The 18,017-nt window shown below is 51.5% G+C and overlaps 3 protein-coding genes across 5 annotated transcripts; all 3 read left to right on the top strand.

The window, feature by feature from the left end:
* Window positions 1-267: 267 nt before the first annotated feature.
* On the top strand, window positions 268-12,479 carry pgm2l1 (phosphoglucomutase 2-like 1). 2 transcript variants are annotated; one of them, XM_057048512.1, is made up of 14 exons: window positions 268-647; window positions 1,886-2,053; window positions 2,148-2,254; window positions 2,330-2,414; window positions 3,396-3,479; window positions 5,616-5,812; window positions 5,978-6,167; window positions 6,252-6,349; window positions 6,426-6,606; window positions 9,253-9,346; window positions 9,439-9,568; window positions 9,879-10,068; window positions 11,388-11,521; window positions 11,791-11,911. In XM_057048512.1, the coding sequence occupies exons 1-14, from the start codon at window positions 567-569 to the stop codon at window positions 11,798-11,800; spliced, it is 1,749 nt and encodes a 582-aa protein (XP_056904492.1). In that variant the 5' UTR covers window positions 268-566; the 3' UTR covers window positions 11,801-11,911. The 2 variants fall into 2 exon arrangements, with proteins under 2 accessions (XP_056904492.1, XP_056904491.1); XM_057048511.1 differs by having other exon boundaries at window positions 271-647; window positions 11,839-12,479.
* On the top strand, window positions 6,614-8,500 carry LOC130534464 (sialidase-like). Of its 2 annotated transcripts, none has more exons than XM_057048555.1 (2): window positions 6,614-6,829; window positions 6,905-8,500. In XM_057048555.1, exon 2 carries the CDS (start codon window positions 7,194-7,196, stop codon window positions 7,824-7,826), a length of 633 nt encoding a protein of 210 aa, XP_056904535.1. In that variant the 5' UTR covers window positions 6,614-6,829; window positions 6,905-7,193; the 3' UTR covers window positions 7,827-8,500. The 2 variants fall into 2 exon arrangements, with proteins under 2 accessions (XP_056904535.1, XP_056904534.1); XM_057048554.1 differs by having other exon boundaries at window positions 6,862-8,500.
* Window positions 12,480-15,253: 2,774 nt separating the features above from the next.
* On the top strand, window positions 15,254-17,175 carry wdr74 (WD repeat domain 74). Its single transcript, XM_057048535.1, has 2 exons — window positions 15,254-15,961; window positions 16,528-17,175. The coding sequence occupies exons 1-2, from the start codon at window positions 15,353-15,355 to the stop codon at window positions 17,020-17,022; spliced, it is 1,104 nt and encodes a 367-aa protein (XP_056904515.1). The 5' UTR covers window positions 15,254-15,352; the 3' UTR covers window positions 17,023-17,175.
* Window positions 17,176-18,017: the final 842 nt, after the last annotated feature.

Genomic DNA, 18,017 nt, shown 5'->3' with positions numbered 1-18,017 from the left:
TTATCCTTTCTGTGTGGCGACAGGCTTGACCAGAGTCGGTCTCCCATTCCTTCCTGTACTTTCTTATATTTCCCAGCACCAAATGCAGGTAAAAGCTGCCCTGTCTGCAGGAGTAAAGCTGAAGTTAGCTGGTCCTCTTCTTTATTTCTTCTTCCAACCAACTGTGTTGTGATGAGCAAAAACACGTGTGCAAATGTAGCAACATTCGTAGGTCTCCTCTCATTTACAGGAATTAATTAAGACAAATTTTAAATTAAGACAAATTTAGACCTCTACGGCTTTCCGTACTGCAGTGCATCACGTGATGTCACCAAATCTAAGCCTCTGGCGGCGGTTCCGATCCAGTTGGCCTTAGCCAACCCAAACCCGGATGTGTCAGATGACCGACGGGTTCCCGGACACGCAGCAGGAGCCAGCCTTGGTTCCATGACCGGGACGAGGGCCCGGAGGCCGTGTGAGAGTCCGCAGAGAGTGGCTGCTGCTAACAGCGCTAACCCTGCTATCCAGGTTAGGGCTAGCTCACCCTAACGGCCCGGTTCTCCGACGACTGGAGCGGAAAGGGGGCCATGAAGGCTCCCTCCCGACGCCAGATGAGCGGTGAGCCGCAGCTCGACCAGGCGGTGCAGCGGTGGTTGGACTGGGACCAGGTGAGCCTGCCGGGGTCTGGCTGTTCTCCTTAGTCTGAAGACACAACTGAAATGTTTGTGAACACCGAGTCACTATTTTAACGAGCGCACAAAGTTGCGGGATCACGGAGAAGGAGCGATATTCCGAGTGACGCAGGAAGACTTCCGCTTCCGGTCTCACAGCTGTTCAAAAACAGCTCTGTGATGAATTATCATTAATGAATGGGAAATGCCACATTTTGCCATATTTTGAGAAATCAAAATATGAAATCATCGAGATATGACAGGAGCGCACGCACACACACTCTCTCACGCACGCACACACACTCTCTCACGCACGCACTGACCTGAGTGTTAAAATGTCACCAGTGTCCTGACCTTCTCCAATAAATGTCACGAATAAAGCGTTCCTCTGCTTGACCCGCTTTGAAAAGCTGACACTTATCTTTTGATTGATTAGATTTAATGTCATTATTGATGAATTTAAATCTCCATCTAGAGTGAACAAGATGGTTTGTGGAGCTTTAGTGTTGAGTTGTGCTGCCCCTCCTCTAACCCTAACCCTAACCTAACCCCTCCTCGAACCCTAACCTTCCCCTAACCCTCTAACCCTAACCCTAACCCCTCCTCTAACCCTAACCTAGCCCCTCCTCTAACCCTAACCTTCCCCTAACCCTAACCTAACCCCTCCTCTAACCCTAACCCTCCTCTAACCCTAACCCCTCCTCTAACCCTAACCTTCCCCTAACCCTCTAACCCTAACCCTAACCTAACCCCTCCTCTAACCCTAACCCCTCCCCTAACCCTAACCCCTCCTCTAACCTAACCCTAACCCCTCCCCTAACCCTAACCCTAACCCTAACCCTAACCTAACCCCTCCTCTAACCCTAACCCTAACCCTAACCTAACCCCTCCTCTAACCTAACCCTAACCCTAACCCTCCTCTAACCCTAACCTCCCCTAACCCTCTAAACCTAACCCTAACCCTAACCCCTCCTCTAACCCTAACCTTCCCCTAACCCTCTAACCCTTAACCCTAACCCTAACCCCTCCTCTAACTCTAACCCTAACCCTAACCCCTCCTCTAACTCTAACCCTAACCCTAACCCCTCCTCTAACTCTAACCCTAACCCTAACCCCTCCTCTAACCCTAACCTAACCCTAACCCCTCCTCTAACCCCTCATCCTGCTGAGACCGTCTGAAGATGGAGGTTCTCCAGCTGCTGGTGATCTCCAACCACAATATTCCTGTTCTGTAGAACCCCTGGACCCGGGCTCAGGTGCAGTCTCTGGTGGCAGCAGGTCGCCAGGATGACCTGAGGAAGAGACTCTGCTGCCGGATGAGCTTCGGAACAGCTGGACTGAGAGCGCCGATGGGAGCCGGATTTAGCCGGATTAATGACCTCACTGTCATCCAGTCCACCCAGGTTCCTCTCCGCTCGTGACTTTACCGGGTTGTTTCCACCACTCTGACCTGTGATGAAAGTGTGCATGTGTTTTGTGTGCCCGTCCCCTGGCCAGGGCTTGCATTCATACCTGTCCAGGTGTTTCCCAGACCTGCGCGACAGAGGTGTCGTCATTGGTTTTGACTCCAGAGGTCAGGAAGAGAGTGGCTGCAGCAGCCAGCGGTAACTGCACACAACTCGTGTTTGGGTTAGCTTCTGTCAGGAGGCGGGACGACAGTCATGTGATCTCTGTTTCAGTTTGGCAAAGCTAACGGCTGCTGTGATGCTCAGCAGAGAGGTTCCCGTTCATCTCTTCTCCACATTTGTCCCGACCCCGTATGTGGTGAGAAAAGCACCGACAGGTTCTGTCCGAGTGGGCGGAGTCACACACTCAGATGGGTGGGGTCACTGACTCAGATAGGTGGGGTCACTGGCTCAAATGGGTGGGGTCACTGGCTCAGATGGGTGGGGTCACTGACTCAGATGGGCGGGGCCACTGACTCAGATGGGTGGGGTCATTGGTTTAGATGGGCCGGGTCACTTGCTCAGATGGGCCGGGTTACTGGCTCAGATGGGCGGGGTCACTGGCTCAGATGGGTGGGGTCACATACTCAGATGGGTGGGGTCACTGGCTCAGATGGGTGGGGTCACAGACTCAGATAGGTGGGGTCACTGGCTCAAATGGGTGGGGTCACTGGCTCAGATGGGTGGAGTCACTCACTCAGATGGGTGGGGTCACTGGCTCAGATGGGTGGAGTCACTGACTCAGGTGGGTGGAGTCACTGGCTCAGATGGGTGGAGTCACTGACTCAGATGGGTGGGCTTACAGATTCAGATGGGCCGGGTCACTGGCTCAGATGGGTGGGCTCACAGACTCAGATGGGTGGGGTCACTGGCTCAGATGGGTGGAGTCACTGACTCAGATGGGTGGGGTCACTGACTCAGGTGGGTGGAGTCACTGGCTCAGATGGGTGGAGTCACTGACTCAGATGGGTGGGCTTACAGATTCAGATGGGCCGGGTCACTGGCTCAGATGAGTGGGCTCACAGACTCAGATGGGTGGGGTCACTGGCTCAGATGGGTGGGCTCACAGACTCAGATGGGTGGGCTCACAGATTCAGATGGGTGGGGTCACTGGCTCAGATGGGTGGGCTCACAGACTCAGATGGGTGGGGTCACTGGCTCAAATGGGTGGGGTCACTGACTCAGATTGGCGGGGTCACTGACTCAGATGGGTGGGGTCACTGGCTCAGATGGGCGGGGTCACTGACTCAGATGGGCGGGGTCACTGAGCGTCTCGTAAAACAGGGCTTGTTTGTTGCAGCCATATGCAGTGCAGAAGCTCGGAGCAGTGGCCGGAGTGATGATCACTGCATCCCACAATCCCAAAGAAGACAACGGATACAAGGTGAGAGTCTCTGACATCACCCACACCACGGGAAGGTTAAACTTTCTTTCAAATTCCAGTAAAAATCCAGGTTCAACCTTTAAAGCCTAATTAGGGAATTTATAATTTAGGAGGGAAACTAATTTTAAATCAGCTGTCTGGAGCTGGAGCCTGTTTCAGTGCGGGGGGGGGGAGGGTCACTGGACGTGTCACCATCTCATCAGTTATAGACAAACACCAGATCACCCAAATATGCCTTTGGAAACTCCTCTAAGGGCTCCACATGCAGTAGGGGGCGCCATATTTTTAGCAGACTGGTGTGGTTAGCTATGCGACTTCCCAAGTTTCAAGCCATGTGCCACAGCTGCAAATACGTGGTGTAGCCCCCCTCTAACCCTCACCCTGAGTGGTTTGGGACAAAGAATGGGAGAGGGGTGTTGGCCGCTGTCATAAGTTATCTGGACGCCCTGCCTTCCTCAATTACACCAAAATAATGTTAATATCAACGGAAAAGGGCTCTTGTTTCCAAATGTGGGTCGACGGTGCAAAACTCCCTCAGCAGTGTTGAACTCACAGATCCCGTGTGTGAAGAGGAGCCGCATTAATTCAGTAGATTTGCACTTTTGATTTAATTACAAAGTCTTTGGTTACCAAACGGCACCTGCCAGGGTTAGGGTTAGGGTTAGAGGGTTAGGGTCAGGGTTAGGGTTAGAGGGTTAGGGTTAGAGGTTAGGGTAGGGTTAGGGTTAGGGTTAGGGTAGGGTTAGGGTTAGAGGTCAGGGTTAGGGTTAGGGTTAGAGGGTTAGGGTCAGGGTTAGGGTTAGAGGGTTAGGGTTAGAGGGTCAGGGTTAGGGTTAGAGGGTTTGGGTAGGGTTAGGGTTAGAGGGTTAGGGTTAGGGGGTTAGAGGGTTAGAGTAGGGTTAGAGGGTTAGAGTAGGGTTAGAGGGTTAGGGTTAGAGGGTCAGGGTTAGAGGGTTGGGTAGGGTTAGAGGGTCAGGTTAGAGGGTTAGGGTTAGAGGGTTAGGGTAGGGTTAGAGGGTTAGGGTTAGAGGGTTAGGGTAGGGTTAGGATTAGAGGGGTTAGGCTTTGAGTTAGGGTTAGAGGGTCAGGGTTAGAGGGTTAGAGTCAGGGTGGGGGTTAGGGTCAGGGTTAGGTTAGAGGGTTAGGGTAGGGTTAGGGTTAGAGGGTCAGGGTTAGAGGGTCAGGGTAAGGGTCAGGGTTAGGGTTAGAGGGTCAGGGTTAGAGGGTTAGAGTCAGGGTTAGGGTTGGGGGTTAGGGTTAAGGTAGGGTTAGGGTTAGAGGGTGAGGGTCAGGGTTAGAGTCAGGGTTAGGGTCAGGGTTAGAGGGTCAGGGTCAGGGTTAGGGTTAGAGGGTTAGGGTTAGAGGGTCAGGGTTAGGGTTAGGGTTAGAGGGTTTGGGTAGGGTTAGAGGGTTAGGGTTAGAGGGTTAGAGTAGGGTTAGGGTTAGAGGGTCAGGGTTAGAGGGTTAGGGTTAGAGGGTCAGGGTTAGGGTTAGAGGGTTTGGGTAGGGTTAGGGTTAGGGTTAGGGTTAGAGGGTCAGGGTAGGGTTAGAGGGTTAGGGTAGGGTTAGAGGGTTAGGGTAGGGTTAGGGTTAGGGTTAGGGTTAGAGGGTTAGGGTAGGGTTAGGATTAGAGGGGTTAGGCTTTGAGTTAGGGTTAGAGGGTCAGGGTTAGAGGGTTAGAGTCAGGGTTGGGGGTTAGGGTCAGGGTTAGGGTTAGAGTTAGAGGGTTAGGGTAGGGTTAGGGTTAGAGGGTCAGGGTTAGAGGGTCAGGGTAAGGGTCAGGGTTAGGGTTAGAGGGTCAGGGTTAGAGGGTTAGAGTCAGGGTTAGGGTTAAGGTAGGGTTAGGGTTAGAGGGTGAGGGTCAGGGTTAGAGTCAGGGTCAGGGTTAGGGTCAGGGTTAGAGGGTCAGGGTTAGGGTTAGAGGGTCAGGGTTAAAGGGTCAGGGTCAGGGTTAGAGGGTCAGGGTTAGGGTTAGAGCATCACGGTGCTCGGACCAAGAAGCAGGAATGAGCCAGAGCCATGTTCCATCCAGCATTAAACGGCACGTTGATGCTGCCTCAGTTTTAAATGTGAAATGAGAAACTGGCTGTGCGATGAGATGAATGAGGATGTGAGCGCTGCTCCTCTGTGTCGCAGGTGTACTGGTGTAATGGTGCTCAGATCTGCTCACCACACGACAGAGAGATCCTGTGTTGTGTTGAGGAGCAGCTGGAGCCCTGGAGCTCCTCCTGCTGGGAGGAGGAGCTGGTGGAGACATCGTCCCTCAGGACTGACCCACTGGCTGACATCAGCCGCTCCTACATGGAAGAACTGACCTCCCTCTGTTTCCACAGGTTAGAGGAGGGCGTAAGAATGAACCCTAGACCTCTGTAGCACTTCTTCGGACCTACATGATCAGGCCGAAGTCCCGTAGACACTGGGCTGAAGTCAATACCAACCAGGTGATTCACAAGACCCTCCTAAAAACCTCTGTGTGTGTTGGTCCTCTTGTCTCTCAGGAATCTGAACAGAAGGTGTCCACTGAAGTTTGTCCACTCGTCATTCCATGGGGTTGGACATGACTATGTCCAGAAGGCCTTCCAAACCTTTGGGTTCGCTCCACCAATCCCTGTTCCTGAGCAGAAAGACCCTGACCCCAACTTCTCCTCCGTCATCTGCCCCAACCCTGAAGAAGGACTGTCGGTCCTTGTAGGGCACAGATTAGTCTGCCAAGATCTCAACCTCTGGGTTTCTCTTTGTTTCAGTGACTTTGATCATTCTTTTGTCCTCCAGGAACTTTCTGTTCTTCTGGCAGAGAAAGAAAATGCTCCAATTGTCCTGGCAACAGATCCTGATGCTGACCGCTTGGCGGTAGCAGAGAAGTCTGAAGGGTAATGTTTGCTGAGTGGACCCTGGGCTGTAGGACCTCCTCTCTGCTGTGGTTTACCAGGGTCTGTGTCTACCCAGGTGTGGATGGAAGGTGTTCACAGGAAATGAACTGGCAGCTCTGCTGGGATGGTGGATGTTCTCCAACTGGAAAGATGCCCATCCAGATCCAGAAGATGTCCAGAAGGTTTACATGTTGTCCACCACGGTGTCTTCAAAGATCCTGCAGACCTTCGCACGTGAGAAGGGGTTTAAGTTCGAGGTCAGTGAAAATGCAGCTGACCGGAGGTTAACTGACAACTCGTTGATGTGAGTTCTCTCTGGAAGTGAAGCGTGATGGCGCCCATATGGAGCAGGTCCCGTCCATGATGGCGGCGTGATGGCGCCCACATGGAGCAGGTCCCGTCCATGATGGCGGCGTGATGGCGCCCACATGGAGCAGGTCCCGTCCATGATGGCGGCGTGATGGCGCCCACATGGAGCAGGTCCCGTCCGTGATGGCGCCCACATGGAGCAGGTCCCGTCCATGATGGCGGCGTGATGGCGCCCACATGGAGCAGGTCCCGTCCATGATGGCGGCGGCGTGATGGCGCCCATATGGAGCAGGTCCCGTCCATGGTAGCGGCGTGATGGCGCCCACATGGAGCAGGTCCCGTCCATGATGGCGGCGTGATGGCGCCCACATGGAGCAGGTCCCGTCCATGATGGCGGCGTGATGGCGCCCACATGGAGCAGGTCCCGTCCATGGTGGCGGCGTGATGGCGCCCATATGGAGCATCGGTGTTCTGGGCCTTCGTATGCTAGCACTTGCTCTTTGGTGCCGGGAGGAGCCCTGTTGCACCTGTATCCATGTTGGCAGCGCTCATCAATGGGCAGCTGTTCTCCTGGAAGCCCGTCCAGATGATACCAACACTGCCTGTCCTGAACGTCCTGGGACAGGGGGTCCCCGTCCACGATGGGGTCCCCGTCCATGATGGGGTCCCCGTCCACGATGGGGTCCCGGCCACGATGGGGTCCCCGTCCACGATGGGGTCCCCGTCCACGATGGCGTCCCGGGCCACGATGGGGTCCCCGTCCACGATGGGGGTCCGGGCCACGATGGGGTCCCCGTCCACGATGGGGTCCCCGTCCACGATGGCGTCCCGGGCCACGATGGGGTCCCCGTCCACGATGGCGTCCCGGGCCACGATGGGGTCCCGGGCCACGATGGGGTCCCCGTCCACGATGGGGTCCCCGTCCACGATGGCGTCCCGGGCCACGATGGGGTCCCGGGCCACGATGGGATCCCCGTCCACGATGGGGTCCCCGTCCACGATGGGGTCCCCGTCCACGATGGGGTCCCGGGCCACGATGGGGTCCCCGTCCACGATGGGTTCCCCGTCCACGATGGGGTCCCGGGCCACGATGGGGTCCCCGTCCACGATGGGGTCCCCGTCCACGATGGGGTCCCCGTCCACGATGGGAATACCCCCGTCACAGTGACACCACACGCTGTTGCTCCACCAGAGCTGCTGTTGTTTCATGTTGTGTTTCCACAATGGTCTGGCAGATGGATTTGGACTAAGGTTTGGAGGTTTGGAGAAGTTGTGAACCCACTGGCCACGTTCCTTCACTGCCTTCAACCTTTAACTCTGCTGAGTTGATTTCCGTCAGGATGCTCTTCCTCTGCCATCGGGCAAATCTTTCTGAGTTGTTTGGACACCCTGATAATAAAGAATCACAATAGTCCAGCCTGGAAGGAACAAATGCTGGACTAACTTTTCAGCATCATGGTGGGTCAGCAGCTTCCTGATCTTTGAGATGTTCCTCAAGTGAAAAAAGGCACTTCTAGAGACTAATTTAATGTGTGAGTTGAAGGAGAGATTTTGATCAAAAGTTACTCCAAGATTCCTCACAGAGAGACTAGATGTTAATGAGATCCCATCTAGAGTGATCATGTGATCTAATCTATCCCTGAGAGGTTCAGGACCAAACACCATGACCTCAGTTTTTCCTGGGTTAAGGAGGAGGAAATTTGAAGACATCCAGGACTTTATGTCTTTAAGACAGGTCTGGAGCTTCACTAACTTCTCTGTCTCCTCTGGTTTCATGGATAAATAAAGCTGAGTGTCATCAGCATAGCAATGAAAATTTATCCCATGCTGCCGAATAATGTTCCCTAAGGGAAGCATGTACAATGTGAAGAGGATTGGTCCGAGTACAGAACCTTGAGGAACTCCATGGCTAACCCTACTGTATGAGGAGGGAACACCATGGACATGGGCAAACTGGTATCTATCAGATAAGTATGATCTAAACCAGTCTAGTGCTGTCCCTTTAATCCCAATCACATGTTCCAGTCTCTGTAACAGGATGCTGTGATCAACTGATCAAAAGCAGCACTGAGGTCCAGCAGAACCAGCATAGAGACCAGTCCATGATCGGAAGCTATGAGAAGATCATTAGTGACTTTAAGAAGTGCTGTTTCTGTGCTGTGGTGAGCTCTAAAGCCTGACTGGAACATCTCAAACAGGCTGTTCCTCTGCAGGTGCTCCAGTAACTGAGTCACCACCACCTTCTCTAGAACTTTAGAGATAAAAGGAAGGTTGGATATCGGCCTATAATTTGCTAAGACATCGGGATCCAGTGATGGTTTTTAAGCAACGGCTTAATCACTGCCACCTTGTAGGACCGGGGTACATAACCTGTCACTAAAGAACCATTGATCTGGTCCAGGATAGAACTGCCTATCAGTGGTAGAACATCCTTCAACAGGTGTGTTGGGATGGCCTGGTTGGCTACTGGGCTTTGGTCCTCATGACACCTGGCCAGACCTGCCTGAGGAGATGGAGCTGGTGCACTTGTCTCGTGTTTCTCTCCTTAGTCTTCTTTACTGACGATGCTGCTGTCACGTCTGCCTGGCCCACAGGAAACTCTACCTGGCTTCAAGTGGATTGGTCACCGAATCCATGAGCTCGCCCAAGCTGGGAATACCGTCCTTTTTTCCTTTGAGGAGTCAATAGGTAACCGGAGTTACGTTAATTAGCACATTTGAGTTAACCCTAACCCTAACCCTAACCCTAAATCCGATCTTGTTCTGTGCGGTCTGACCCAGGGTTCCTGTGTGGCTCTTGGGTTCTTGATAAAGACGGCATCAGTTCGGCGGCGGTCGTGGCTGAAATGGCTTCTTACCTGTATCACAAGCACCTGAATCTGAACCAACAACTTCACATCATCTACCAAACGTGAGCGGTTGGGTCTTCGGCTGTTCTGGCTCCTGTTGGGTCCTGTTGGGTCCTGTTGGTTCCTGTTGGTTCCTGTTGGGTCCTGTTGGGTCCTGTTGGGTCCTGTAGGGTCCTGTTGGGTCCTGTTGGGTCCTGTTGGTTCCTGTTGGTTCCTGTTGGGTCCTGTTGGGTCCTGTTGGCTCCTGTTGGGTCCTGTTGGGTCCTGTTGGGTCCTGTAGGGTCCTGTTGGGTCCTGTTGGGTCCTGTTGGGTCCTGTTGGGTCCTGTTGGGTCCTGTCGGCTGGTGTCATCCAGGTGCTTCCTGTCTGCAGGTACGGCTACCACCTGTCGAAAACGTCGTACGTCGTTTGTGAAGACCCACCTACTATCAACAGCATCTTCAGTCGCATCAGGAACTTTGGAGGCACAGGTTCTTACCCAAAGACGTGCAGCGGGATCCAGATCGTGCACGTGCGAGACGTAACCACGGGATACGACAGCAGCCAGCCGGACCTCAGATCTGTAAGATGTTTGTTGTGTTAAAGGTCCAGAAGGATGCTGCATCCATGTGGAGTTCTAATGCTCTGGTGATGAGGTCACCTTTATGAACACATGAGTGGTGATGAGGTCACCTTTATGAACACATGAGTGGTGATGAGGTCACCTTTATGAACACATGAGTGGTGATGAGGTCACCTTTCACCTTTATGAACACATGAGGTGATGAGGTCACCTTTATGAACACATGAGTGGTGATGAGGTCACCTTTATGAACACATGAGTGGTGATGAGGTCACCTTTATGAACTCATGAGTGGTGATGAGGTCACCTTTCACCTTTATGAACACATGAGTGGTGATGAGGTCACCTTTCACCTTTATGAACACATGAGTGGTGATGAGGTCACCTTTGAATACATGAGTGGTGATGAGGTCACCTTTATGAACACATGAGTGGTGATGAGGTCACCTTTCACCTTTATGAACACATGAGTGGTGATGAGGTCACCTTTCACCTTTATGAACACATGAGTGGTGATGAGGTCACCTTTGAATACATGAGTGGTGATGAGGTCACCTTTATGAACACATGAGGTGATGAGGTCACCTTTATGAACACATGAGGTGATGGGGTCACCTTTATGAACACATGAGGCGATGAGGTCACCTTTATGAACACATGAGGTGATGGGGTCACCTTTATGAACACATGAGTGGTGATGAGGTCACTTTATGAACACATGAGGTGATGGGGTCACCTTTATGAACACATGAGGTGATGAGGTCACCTTTATGAACACATGAGTGGTGATGAGGTCACCTTTATGAACACATGAGGTGATGGGGTCACCTTTATGAACACATGAGGTGATGAGGTCACCTTATGAACACATGAGGTGATGAGGTCACCTTTATGAACACATGAGTGGTGGTCCAGATCCTCCCCAGACGCTGCAAAGTTAGGATGAGCGGAAGAGTCGCACATCTGGAACTCCCTGGAGATGCAGATGTTTCTCCTTGAGGACGTTTCACTGCTCGTGTGTTTGGGGAGAAACTGATAGAAACCAATATTTTTGATCCTCAAGTATCCAAACCCGAGGGTTCATTTCCAGCAAATAAACAAGTGATTTGAATAGACTTGATGCCCCCTCAGGTGATCGCTTATCAGTTTATGTAAAGTCACTAATTGGTGAGCACGCACACACACACACACACACTCAGACACACACACACTCACTCACACACACTCACACGATTGTTGGTTGCATTTATCACTATAGTTCGGAGTAGCGCAATAATTTATTACAAACCAACACAGAAAGTTTCTCCTCTGTCTTACAGGTACTTCCTGTGATGAAGAGTAGTCACATGATCACCTTCACCCTTCAAAATGGCTTCGTGGCCACTCTGAGAACCAGCGGTACTGAACCCAAGATCAAATGCTACGCTGAGTACTGCGCAGCGCCAGGAAACAGGTCAGAGTGCAGCAGGTGCAGCAGGTACACCAGGTGCAGCAGGTGCAGCAGGTGCAGCAGGTGCAGCAGGTACACCAGGTGCAGCAGGTGCAGCAGGTGCAGCAGGTACACCTGACTGCTGCCCCTGGTGGTTGGCTGTAGTACAGCGTTAAACCTCCCATTAGCAGATGAGATACCTGCTTCACGTTGATGCATGTTGAGTCTTCCATCTTTGCTTTGGTCAATGATGTAACCTGTCTACAAATTTCTACATATTGCACCTGATCCAGGTGTGTGTAGAAGTGGGCGTGGCCTCACCGGCTGTCTCTGTGCTGCAGTGATGTGTCCAGACTAGAGGAGGAGCTGCAAAGTTTCATGGCTGCTCTGCTGGACGAGTTCCTGGAGCCGGAGAGAAACAACCTGACTCGCCGCCACATTTAGCTCCTCCCCCTTCCACGTGTCCCGCTCATGTCGTCACATCTGTTATTGATCATCAGTCGCCTTCAGTCACCTGACAGCAGGGAGCAGACGTGTTCAGCCAAAGATGGATTCTGGCCCCAACAGAACAAAGTGTTTCAGGGATTTGGGTCAAAAAAAGACCCAAAACAAGAGTTTGATGGACTTGACTTTTATTATCGAGCAACAAAAATAATCAGTGGGTCAAATATTTATTTTGTTACTGCAAAGTAAAATCAATTCTTAAAAGTTAGATATGATCAAATGTGGAAAAGGCTTCAGCTCAGTTGGGCAGCTTTTCTCACACTGAAGGAATAAAAACGTCAGATTCCAGAGATCGAGTTTGATTTTGAACTTCGTTTACGTCTCCCATTACGAGGAGCTTATTTATTTTTATACTGCAGAGGTTAAATATATTTATGAAGTGCTTTGTTGGGGGTTGAGCTCATTCTTCTCCCTCTGTCCTCATACATCTGCTGCTCCCAGCATTTCACCAATAAAAACCTGGTTGGAACTTCTAAAAGTGTGTTCTGATTTTCAAGCTTCAGACTCTGGTGGTTCTGAGCCCGGGCCCCTTTCAGAGCGCAGCTGTAACAAACCTGCCCCAGCTCCAGAGGCTGGCGTAATAATGACGTAATAATGGCGTATTACTGACGCAATAATGGCGTATTACTGGCGTAATAATGGCGTATTACTGGCGTAATAATGGCGTATTACTGACGCAATAATGGCGTATTACTGACGCAATAATGGCATATTAATGACGCAATAATGGCGTAATAATGACGCAATAATGGCGTATTACTGACGCAATAATGGCGTATAATGACGCAATAATGGCGTATTAATGACGTAATAATGGCGCAATAATGACGCAATAATGGCGTATTACTGACGTAATAATGGCGTATTAATGACGCAATAATGGCGTATTACTGACGCAATAATGGCGTATTAATGACGTAATAATGGCGTATTAATTACGTAATAATGGCGTATTAATGATGTAATAATGACGTAGTAATGACGCAATAATGATGTAATAATGACATATTAATGGCATATTAATGACGTAATAATGACGTAATAATGGCGTATTAATGGCATATTAATGACGTAATAATGACGTAATAATGGCGTATTAATGGCGTATTAATGACGTATTAATCTGGCTGCCAGGCTGGGAAGGTGATGTGTCATCACATGCAGCTCAACTTGGCTGAGGTTAGGGTTAGGGTCAGGACTAGGGTCAAGACTAAGGTCATTATATCTATGGGTGGGTTAGGGTCAGGACTAGGGTCAGGACTAAGGTCATATCTATGGGTTGGGTTAGGGTCAGGACTAGGGTCAAGACTAAGGCATAGATCTATATCTATGGGTTGGGTTAGGGTCAGGACTAGGGTCAGGACTAAGGTCATATCTATGGGTTAGGTTAGGGTCAGGACTAGGGTCAGGACTAGGGTCAGGACTAAGGTCATATCTATGGGTTGGGTTAGGGTCAGGACTAGGGTCAAGACTAAGGTCATTATATCTATGGGTTGGGTTAGGGTCAGGACTAAGGTCATTATATCAATGGGTTGGGTTATGGTCAGGACTAGGGTCAGGACTAAGGTCATTATATCTATGGGTTGGGTTAGGGTCAGGACTAGGGTCAGGACTAGGGTCAGGACTAAGGTCATTATATCTATATAGGGATGGGTTAGGGTCAGGACTAGGGTCAAGACTAAGGTCATTATATCTATGGGTTGGGTTAGGGTCAGGACTAGGGTCATTATATCTATGGTTAGGTTAGGGTCAGGACTAGGGTCAGGACTAAGGTCATTATATCTATGGGTTGGGTTAGGGTCAGGACTAGGGTCAGGACTAAGGTCATTATATCTATGGGTTGGGTTAGGGTCAGGACTAGGGTCAGGACTAAGGTCATTATATCTATGGGTTGGGTTAGGGTCAGGACTAGGGTCATGGTCATTATATCTATGGGTTGGGTTAGGGTCAGGACTAGGGTCAGGACTAAGGTCATTATATCTATGGGTTGGGTTAGGGTCAGGACTAGGGTCAGGACTAAGGTCATTATATCTATGGGTTGGGTTAGGGTCAGGACTAGCGTCATTATATCTATGGGTTGGGTTAGGGTCAGGACTAGGGTCAGGACTAAGGTCATTATATCTATGGGTTGGGTTAGGGTCAGGACTAGGGTCATTATATCTCTATGGTTTGGTTATGGTCAGGACTAGGGTCAGGACTAAGGTCATTATATCTATGGGTTGGGTTAGGGTCAGGACTAGGGTCATTATATCTATGGGTTGGGTTAGGGTCAGGACTAAGGTCATTATATCTATGGGTTAGGTTAGGGTCAGGACTAGGGTCATTATATCAATGGGTTGGGTTAGGGTCAGGACTAGGGTCAGGACTAAGGTCATTATATCTATGGGTTGGGTTAGGGTCAGGACTAGGGTCAGGACTAAGGTCATTATATCTATGGGTTGGGTTAGGGTCAGGACTAGGGTCAGGACTAAGGTCATTATATCTATGGGTTGGGTTAGGGTCAGGACTAGGGTCATTATATCTATGGGTTGGATTATGGTCAGGACTAGGGTCAGGACTAAGGTCATTATATCTATGGGTTGGGTTAGGGTCAGGACTAGGGTCAGGACTAAGGTCATTATATCTATGGGTTGGGTTAGGGTCAGGACTAGGGTCAGGACTAAGGTCCGACCCTAGTCCTGACCCAACCCATAGATATAATGATATCTATGGGTTGGTTAGGGTTAGTGTAGTTAATGGAAGCCTTAACTGGTTTATTTACAACAACAAAATAAGTCGATATTTTTTTCAGAACTATGCTCCCTCCTGACTTCGACAGCTCTCTCATCTCCTTGTGGGCCTCATTCATGACTGGATCCTCCTGGATAGCTCTGACCCGTCACAAAATGTTAAACACGGCTTTCACTTCAGTGTCTCTTGATTGAGTCGATCGTTTCTTTATGACGTGGCATACTCTGCATTTTGTTTTGTAAAACTGTAAAGGCTCATTAAAAATATATGACAAACAGACTCAGCGCCAGTCTGTGGACGGGCCGACGCCGGAAATGACTTCATGACATCGAAAAGGAAAGGTGGACAAAGGTGGACAAACGGACATCCATTCCAGCCTAAAAATAATAACAATAATAATGATATTAATAATAATAATAATAGTGATTATGATAATAATAATGATGATAATAACTAATGATTATGATGATAATAATGAGAAAAAGAAGAAGACGTAGAAGAAGAAGGTCTCTGACGTCGTAATTGTGCGACACGTTTTCAGAGACGGGCGCGTGCTGCCGTAAACCGTGACGGCTGGGTTCGGGTTGTCTTTCGGGAGTTGGATCGCGATTCACCGGGGTGATGGGGGAAAACAGCCGATTGTGTTCCGTGTGGCTCGGTTCCGAGACCGGAATCCTGAAGGGGGTCAGCCTGTCCAGGAAGCAGGCATTTAACTTCTGTAACACGCGCCACCTGAGCCGCGACCAGGAGATCCGGACTTTGTGCTGGGGCGACTCTGCGGAGACCGAGGTTCTGGTTGGCTCTGTGGACGCGACCGTCAAGACCTTCTGCACCGAGAAGGGGGTCTTCACCGAGAGCCGCCGCTGCGGGGACCCCGCCGACGGCTGCTTCACCGGGTTGGCCGCGCTGGGCGACTCCGCGCTGGTCACCTGTGTCGAGTGCGGGACGGTGCGGGTCTGGAGGGACCAGAGCAACGGGCCGGTGGCGGAGCTGGACGCCGGAAAGAACGTGTGTCGCATGCGACAGAACCCGCTACACCGGAACAAAGTAGCGACCGGTGGGAAAGAAAACGGACTAAAGATTTGGGACTTGGACCGACCCGAGAAAGCCGTGTTTGCTGCGAAGAATCTGCGAGACGATTGGCTGGATCTGCGCAGGCCGTACTGGGTCCGGGACGTGGCCTTCATCCCGGGCTCCGAGAAAGTGGTGACCTGCACCGGCTACCATCAGGTAGGTTCCTTTAGTGTAGAGGCGACTCGCATTCAAGGTGTTTCGAGGTTCTCCTGACACGGCTGCGGTTCGGATCCCAACGCCAGGTCTTCCTTGCTCTTCTTTTACCTGTTTTTAATTATGTTGTGCATTTTTCTCTATACGTATTTAGCTATGGTAATGCCTTAAATGGCCCCTTGGGGAAAAATAAAGTTTAAAACAAATTGAATTGGCCTTTGTAACAGTCTTGGTGGTGTGTAGGTGGAAGAAAGATCCAAAAACACCCGAACCCGGACACAATATCTCATTCACACGAAAACTGTCACCAATTACCTCCAATAAAACGGAGTGATCAACACAAGACACGTGCACGCTCCAACACTGGACAGCGCGCAGCTGAGTGACGTCACAAGGAGAGCGACGTGGGCTTCCAAAGCCCCGCCCCCTCTAGCGTCCAACCGCTCCACCTTTCAACGTCAGAGTGTGAATGTTTGCGAAAAAGTTAAAATCACGAGGAAGTAATTTTCCATTTAGTTAGTGATGCTGGTGTGACGCCACTGGGCTTTGATCTCTGCTGTCGCCCTCAGGTCCATGTCTTTGATCCGGCCACGCCTCAGCGGCGCCCAGTGTTGGAGGTGGACTTTGGTGAGTATCCACTCACGGCGCTGTCCCTGCCTGCCGCTGGGGACACCGTGGTGGTGGCAAACACCCACGGTCAGATCGCCCTGCTGGACCTGAGGAAAGGCCTGGTGCGAGGTCGCCTGAAGGGCACGTCGGGCGCCGTGAGGGAGCTCCAGTGCCACCCCTCTCTTCCCACCGTGGCGTCCTGCGGCCTGGACCGGTTCCTCTGCATCCACAATCTGGACGACCGGAAGCTGCAGCACAAAGTCTACCTGAAGTCCCGCCTCACCTGCCTGCTGGTGTCCAGCAGGGAGCTGCAGGACGCCAGCCCAACGGCGGGGGGGGGGGACGAGTCCCCGCAGGTGAAGCAGGAGGAGGGAGGAAGTGACGAGGAGGTGTGGGACCACATGGAGCACGTGGTGGAGGAGGAGGTGCGAAGAAAGAAGAGGAAGAAAGACTGAGGACGGGGGAGTACACGGACCTTGTTGGGTCTTAACTCCGTGTGACCACCGCCATGACAGGAACCATCGGGCGGCGTCTCCTCCTGCTCAGCTCCACCTGCTCAGCTCCTCTGCTCAGCTCCTCTGCTCAGCTCCTCCTGCTCAGCTCCTCTGCTCAGCTCCTCTGCTCAGCTCCTCTGCTCAGCTCCTCCTGCTCAGCTCCTCTGCTCAGCTCCTCTGCTCAGCTCCTCTGCTCAGCTCCTCCTGCTCAGCTCCTCCTGCTCAGCTCCACCTGCTCAGCTCCACCTGCTCAGCTCCTCCTGCTCAGCTCCACCTGCTCAGCTCCACCTGCTCAGCTCCTCCTGCTCAGCTCCACCTGCTCAGCTCCACCTGCTCAGCTCCTCCTGCTCAGCTCCACCTGCTCAGCTCCACCTGCTCAGCTCCTCCTGCTCAGCTCCTCCTGCTCAGCTCCACCTGCTCAGCTCCTCCTGCTCAGCTCCACCTGCTCAGCTCCTCCTGCTCAGCTCCTCCTGCTCAGCTCCACCTGCTCAGCTCCACCTGCTCAGCTCCTCTGCTCAGCTCCTCTGCTCAGCTCCACCTGCTCAGCTCCACCTGCTCAGCTCCTCCTGCTCAGCTCCTCCTGCTCAGCTCCACCTGCTCAGCTCCACCTGCTCAGCTCCACCTGCTCAGCTCCACCTGCTCTTTGTGGATCGTTGGTCTTCAGAAACGACTCTTGGGGGATTCTGGAATGGCTCTTGTTGACTGAAATGCTCCTCCAGTCTCCTTCACCTTTGACCTCTGACCCTTTCATGCTCTCCTGAGGTCTCCAGGGACGTTCAGCTCGTTGATGTTCTTCATTATCAGGTGACCAAAGTTCAGCTCATCTCCAGAACTTTGATCTGCTTCATTTGTCTCAAAGAAAAAAGCATAAATGAACTTTTTTATTCTACATTGATCAGTTGGTTTCTTGAGGTGATCCCACTTCAAGATATTATGCTCAAATGTTTATTTTCAAA

This window comes from Takifugu flavidus, chromosome 12, assembly GCF_003711565.1.
Source record: "Takifugu flavidus isolate HTHZ2018 chromosome 12, ASM371156v2, whole genome shotgun sequence".
In the NCBI taxonomy this organism is placed as follows: Eukaryota; Metazoa; Chordata; class Actinopteri; order Tetraodontiformes; family Tetraodontidae; genus Takifugu; species Takifugu flavidus.
The sequence above is the reverse complement of the archived record's forward strand: the minus strand, read 5'-3'. Positions and strand labels throughout refer to the sequence as shown.

Coding starts and splice junctions, on each gene's coding strand:
- LOC130534464 (XM_057048555.1), top strand. CDS start 7,194: ATGTTGGCAGCGCTCATCAATGGGCAGCTGTTCTCCTGGAAGCCCGTC.
- wdr74 (XM_057048535.1), top strand. CDS start 15,353: ATGGGGGAAAACAGCCGATTGTGTTCCGTGTGGCTCGGTTCCGAGACC. Junction 15,962..16,527: donor CCTGCACCGGCTACCATCAG/GTAGGTTCCTTT, acceptor TGTCGCCCTCAG/GTCCATGTCTTTGATCCGGC.
- pgm2l1 (XM_057048511.1), top strand. CDS start 567: ATGAAGGCTCCCTCCCGACGCCAGATGAGCGGTGAGCCGCAGCTCGAC. Junction 5,813..5,977: donor ACCTCCCTCTGTTTCCACAG/GTTAGAGGAGGG, acceptor CTTGTCTCTCAG/GAATCTGAACAGAAGGTGTC. Junction 9,347..9,438: donor TTCCTTTGAGGAGTCAATAG/GTAACCGGAGTT, acceptor GGTCTGACCCAG/GGTTCCTGTGTGGCTCTTGG.